General features: G+C 38.1%; 1 protein-coding gene across 1 annotated transcript in view; it reads left to right on the plus strand.

Annotated features, from left to right (window-relative positions):
• STT3B (STT3B, subunit of the oligosaccharyltransferase complex (catalytic)) overlaps nucleotides 1-6,372 on the plus strand; it is a 52,415-nt gene extending 46,043 nt beyond the window's left edge. The window contains exons 16-17 of the mRNA XM_015418394.1: nucleotides 1,755-1,967; nucleotides 4,871-6,372. Coding sequence (XP_015273880.1) covers nucleotides 1,755-1,967; nucleotides 4,871-4,951 — 294 coding nt within the window. The 3' untranslated portion in view covers nucleotides 4,952-6,372. The remainder of the gene's footprint in view (nucleotides 1-1,754; nucleotides 1,968-4,870) is intronic.

Below are 6,372 nucleotides of genomic sequence, written 5' to 3' on the forward strand. Positions count from 1 at the left end.
GTTAGTAAGATCTTCCCTTACAGAACCCATGCTGAGTCTGTCACAATAGGTTTTGTTCATCTATGTGCCTACTAAATTCTTTCCTTAATAATGGTTTCCACCAATTTACCCGGTATCGACGTCAGACTGACTGGCCTGTAATTTCCCGGATATCCTCTGGAACCCTTTTTAAAGATGGGAGTGACATTAGCTACCTTCCAGTCCTCGGGAATGGAGGCAGATTTTAAGGAAAGATTACATATTTTTGTCAGGAGAGCCACAAGTTCACATTTGAATTCTTTCAGAACTCTCGGATGTATGCCATCTGGTCCTGGTGATTTATCAGTTTTTAAGTTGTCTATCAGTTTTAGGACCTCCTCTCTCGTCACCTCAATCTGACTCAGGTCTTTCAACACCCCTCCCGAAATCAGCGGTTCTGGAGTGGGCAAGCATTTCTCATCTTCCACAATGAAGACAGAGGCAAAAAATGCATTTAGCTTCTCAGCCATTTCCCTATCATCCTTCCTTACTCCTTTTACTCCCTTGGTCATCCAAGGGCCCCACTGCCTCAAGGGCCCCACTCACCACAATGGTCCCACTCACCACAATGGTAACACAATGGCCGAGTTCAGACTGGCAGTTTGCCCTGATATACACGCGTTTCAGAAACGTTCCACAACCGGATTAAAGGGGCTGTTCACACAGGCACATCTGTCAGGCGTTCCCCACCCGTACTCAACCCGTCTTGTAACGCTTCACTCCCGGGTTTAAAAGATACCTGGTGAAAGTGGTAGCAAACCCTGGAAAGCGCAATTATCCCACGTCCATCCTGCACCAACAAAGTGTGAACGCCAAAAGCCACACTTTTCTTATGCGCTCATGCGCATAAGGGCATATCTCCAGATTTTTTTTAAAAAGCCGCACCTTGCAGCCATGCCTCTGGGCCAACAGTGTGACGCTCCCTTGCGCTTCCTCCCGCTATGCTCCCACATCAGTCACTGCAGTGTGAACGGGAAAACCTGGAACAATTTGTTCCGGCTCTTTTTTGCCACGACTCCCTCCCGCTTCAAACTGCCAGTCTGAACTCAGCCAATGTTAAGTAAAGGATTTTCAGGTGTAGCAGAGGAAAGGATAAGATGGGGAAAGATGACTCGAAACTTCAAGGATACAATATGCAAGTTCCCCATTCCAGTTCTCAAGTACAGGAAGTATAAAAATAAGGTGGCTGGTGAAGTGCCTCCTAAAAGGAACCTTTTGTGCTCATTCCATTTTGCATCTACTTAGTAGCTAAAGCACAAATGAGAATTGTTATAAGCAGTATATGTTGGTAGGATAATAAGAGTCTGATAATTTTGACATTTTAACTTGATTTTATTTGCTATTCTGTTTTATCATTCCTGGTTTTATGGTTAACTTGTTTCTGTCTGCTCTTTTGTTGATGATGCTTTATTTTTGAGCATATATTTTGTTTGTTTATATTTTTGGTAATTGTACTCCACCTTGCACACTACTGTTGGAGAGGTGGTCCATAAGTTTTCTAATATTTAAAAAATAACATTAAAAACAAATAAGAGTATTTAATGCTCTAATGCATTAATTAAAATTAGCCCCCCCATGATGATGACCTGTTGCAAATATTATATGTAGATGTTCGTAAAGTGATTTTGAAATTGTATTTTAAATACAGATCATTTTTCAAAGCGATAATATATATGGCTAGTTCTGTTCCAGCATTGCTCATTCCTGCAAGCTAAAACTTGGTATTAATTTTGTAGCTGGATTTTCGGACACCCCCAGGATTCGACCGCACGCGGAATGCTGAGATTGGCAACAAGGACATTAAATTTAAACATTTGGAAGAAGCCTTTACATCAGAGCACTGGCTTGTTAGAATATATAAAGTAAAACACCTAGACAACAGAGAGACACTGGACCATAAGCCTAGACTAACCAACATTTTACCAAAACAGAAGTATTTGTCAAAAAAGGTGGGTTCCCAGTGAAGTACCTCAGTGGAGGTTTACAGTGTTACATAGATTTACCAGCTGTATTAGTTCTGTCCACTAGCAAAATACAGAGACAATTTGTGTTGAAGATCAAACCTGCCTGATGGTGACAGTGGCTAACTAACACTCTGATTAATCGAGCATGTGAGAACAACTAAATTTTATTGTCGCTAAATTGGCAGACTGACAAAGGCTGTTAACAAAGTCTTTTAAAAATCCAAGCTAAATGTAACAAAGTATACTATCTAAAATTCATTAGTAGTGTTTCAGTAACTATGGCAGCTCGCTCAGTAAAATGTGAAAGTGTCTTTCTGAAAAGTGGAAAAGTGATGCCTCAAAATTTCAGAATGCCTTTTTTGTAAAATAATTAAATTTGAAGTTTTTGTTGACAAGTGTGTGAGTGTCTGGCTTCTTACTCTTTTTTAAAATCATCTCACTTAAAACACAGTGCTCATTATACACACTATATTGTGTGCTGTTCTAATCTATTACTCAGTAAAAGTCCTTAGGCATGAAAAGAAAATCCTTTTTAAAGCATTAAACTCTGATTTTGCATGATTTCTTATAAAATCGATAACAAAAGTTTTTGAACGCTTATTAAATCAACTGTGTTTTACAGAGGTTACAATTGTAGTAAGGTCATGTCAGGACCACAGTTGTATAACTTTCAGTATGGCTTGTGTAGAGAATGCACAAAATTGATTGGTAAGTTGACACTGGAACTGAGTGTTGATTCACACAGTACAAAATCCTTGTGGTGGTTACAAAAACTTTGTAACTTTATATTACATCTACACCAGGAGTTCCGTGGCTTGCAAGGACCATGTTCCAAATGTGGCCAGGGTGAAAATGGGGAAGGGGCATCAGTCTGTTCCCCCCATGCTGTTTTCACAAATTGAAACTACCCAAGGGAGCTGCCCGTTTTCTCCACTGGGAAACCTACATCTAGCCACTATTACACCTGGGTTTCCCAGTAGAGCAAATAGCAGCTTCCCAGGACAGTTTCTGTTTGTAAAAATGGTACAGGGGGATGCTGAAGCCCCTTCTAGGCGCACACTGCCATGAGGACTTTGTATCGTATAAATTGGCCCTGAATTAAAACTTGCATGGCCTGATAGTAAAGCTGAATTTATAGATCCTCATTTAGCCATTCCTTTTAAAAAAAAAAAAAACACCTTTGTTTTCCTCATGATTTGGCTTCTCTGTTGCTCACATGCACAAATATTGTCTGCTATATATACTCCCCACTCCTGTCCTTGGGTTTTCCCTGTCTGCTGTTTCTATCTTGCTTCCTGGCTTCTTTCATGTGCATCTCATGTGGGTGTACAGAAGCATCTGCTTGGAAATGTTCATGCTGCTGCTTTGAATGGGGAGGTAAGAAGTGGATATTTTCACACTCTTTACAGAAAAAAAAAACCTTTTTCACACAAAAGCTATCACTTGCTGTATTAAAATCCTACTATGGTAAGGCAGAAAATTTATTTTTATTAAGTGCACAGTACTAACTGCATGCAAACTCATAATCTGCAACTAATTATGGAGGGAGGAATGTGACCACTGTCTGTCTGCCGTATCCAACTATGATTTTAATCCGGTGCTGTTAGTGGATCTCTAAATGTTTACAACAGATATAATAAGCATTTCAACTGCTGTTTTAATGTGCAGCATTCATGTGTGTGTAAATTATTGTACCATCTTTCCCGATGACATATTGCCAAGTTTAATTTGCTTTTGCTGTGTATGGAAATGCAGGTTTCAGCCAATAGTCTTGCCCCTGCTTTTTTAATTCATTGAAGTAAAAAAAACACAGTCTTTGTTTTAGAGAAACAAATGTGTGGATGAGTCAAGTATATGTGCCTTAACAGGAATTGCAATTTTATACAACTGCAAACTGTTTTTGTATTAGCATTCACTTTCAGAAAGTCTGTAAGGTTTCCCTTCATTTCAAGAAAGTGCACTGTGAAGTTGCAATAAGGATGCAATTTCTTTTCTAAGTAGTTGTGGTAAATTTATGTACTGCATTTAGTGTGGCATCGTACATATGGCAGCCTGTACAATTATAGAGGTTTATATGATTTAGTGCCAAAATAGCTGTATGTCAGAGATAAGTTGATCCACCAGGCTGCAGAATGGTGATACCATTACCCCTTTTGTTTTTTGTGGTAGACAGATCTTTGGGGTGAATTTTACACAATCTGACTGTTTTGTGCACTTCAAGAAATAAGTATATAGTGATTAATTGACCAACTAACAAGGTAGATCTGAGACTGAAACATAAGCACCTTAATTTGGAATAAGATGCCAGAGTAAGAGTTTTGTAGGACACAGCTATGGAGGAAAAATCAGGTGCTATATATATGCCTTTATTTCAGAAATATGCAGAATAACGCTGAGCACTAAAAAGATTATGTTTAATGTTTTTAGCTAATGTAGTATGAAAACTAAGTGGGGAAGTGTTCCATTTGGCTTAAGGTGCTTTGAAAATAACGTCACACCCCAGTTTTCTAAAGATGTCCCTGGTTTGGTAATGTTTGTAGATTTTGAGCAGGCACTTTTATATACTGAAGATTGTAGTGGCACCAGCACAACTGATCAAAGGCAGATACGAGATCATTCTTTTGGTTTAAGAAATCCTGATACAAAGTCTGCCTTGAAACTAGCCTTCAAATGTATAGCATGCCCAATAAGTCACCATCTTGTCAGGGTTTGAAAAACAGTTCTGAGTCTTAGGTGGTAGTTTCTAGGTGCCTGGGTAACCAGTTGCTTGCCATTTTTCCAGCCCTGACATAAATTTAACATTTAAGGAGTTCAAGAGAAATTCAAAAAACAATGCAGTCATTAGAGCATTATAATTAACTAATACAATATTCTGTTTTTCTTTTTAGACTGCCAAAAGGAAGCGTGGCTACATTAAGAATAAACTAATTTTAAAGAAAGGCAAGAGACCCAACAGGAAGACAGTTTAAATACACTGATTGCTAATATGAAGCAGTTGTCCTTGAGATAACCAGTCTTTGCCTTTAGCTCAAGTCATGTTTCACAGCAACATGAGGGTACAGAACCATCATTGGTCCAGATTATTGTACAAAACTTTCAGGCAATGTCTGACTTTAAAATTTTTTGGCTTATTGAGAACAGCTGTTCTAGATTTGTATTGTGGAGCAAGACAGAGCTGCTATCCAGGTCTAGCAGCAGGTTTTTTTTATTGGTACATATTATCCTTCCAATCTATTGAGAATTTGGACTGATTGCACCAAAGAGCCCTCTAATTTGGTCCTTGGCACATGCATACTTGTCAGTTTTTTAATTTCAGCTGAACAGCAATACCTTAACTGGAATGGTAATGTATGAATTGACTATTCTCAGTCTGACACTCTCAGAAGTGTGGATATTTTTATATTCGGCTATTAGAACAACTCCTTTTTGAGGTATTTATTTTACAAAGTTTCCTTCTATGTACTCTTCTATTGCTGTATGTTGTGTTCAGGACTGTAAGCCAAGTTGCGATGTTCACTAATCACGGGACAGATGATACAATTGGATGATGCAATGTGTTTTGAAAAGGGGGTCTCGCTACCCCTTGTGCTCCTAAAATGTACAGGGGGCAGATCTTGTGCAGAGTAGATAGATACAAAAGGGCTACATTTGTATCTTAAATCAGACACGACAGTAATGAATGCTGCTGAGCACCACAGCACCTGGTGTTTTCAGAACTTGTTTAGCTGCATATTTAAGAGTCAAAACAATTTGGCCCATTAAGAAAAAAAATTGACAAGTATCCAAACTCCCTTGCTGTGGCTATCTGAAAGGCAGAGGGTTTATAAAACTAACCTGCCTTTTTCTTGGGGTTGGATTCCTGGAAATGACTAGCTTATCTTCATATTTTTATTTAGTGCTTTAGTTTGAAACTTCTGCTTGAAAATTTGCTTTTGTCTTTTATACTTTATGAAAAAGACAATTTATCAAGTGCACTAAATACAAATGGAGACTGAACATGTTCACTTTCCAGCTATAGGAAACTTCATGAACTTGAACGTTTAGTTATTTTAATAAAGTTTTTAAAAAGAGAAAGTGGTGGGTTTCCCTTGACAGCCACAGGATATAATTTTGATATAGGAGATGGCTTATACCAGATGTATTGGTATAAAGCAGAATAGTATGTACCTTCCAAACAAAATTATCTATTGCTCAGTGAGAATGTTACTGCTGATTTTTTTTCTCAGATGTATAATTTTTCTTTGTAAATTCATTTTTGAGTAAAGAGGTTATTAGATCAATAATGCAGTGGCAACATTTTCACAAAATAACAGTCTGGATTTCTGACCCTTTGTCATTGAGATTATTTTACTTTGTTGCTTTAAAACTCAATGCAGACCCGTTGTTGACT

Source organism: Gekko japonicus, unplaced genomic scaffold (genome assembly GCF_001447785.1).
Source record: "Gekko japonicus isolate JY-2015 unplaced genomic scaffold, Gekko_japonicus_V1.1 scaffold106, whole genome shotgun sequence".
NCBI lineage: Eukaryota > Metazoa > Chordata > Lepidosauria > Squamata > Gekkonidae > Gekko > Gekko japonicus.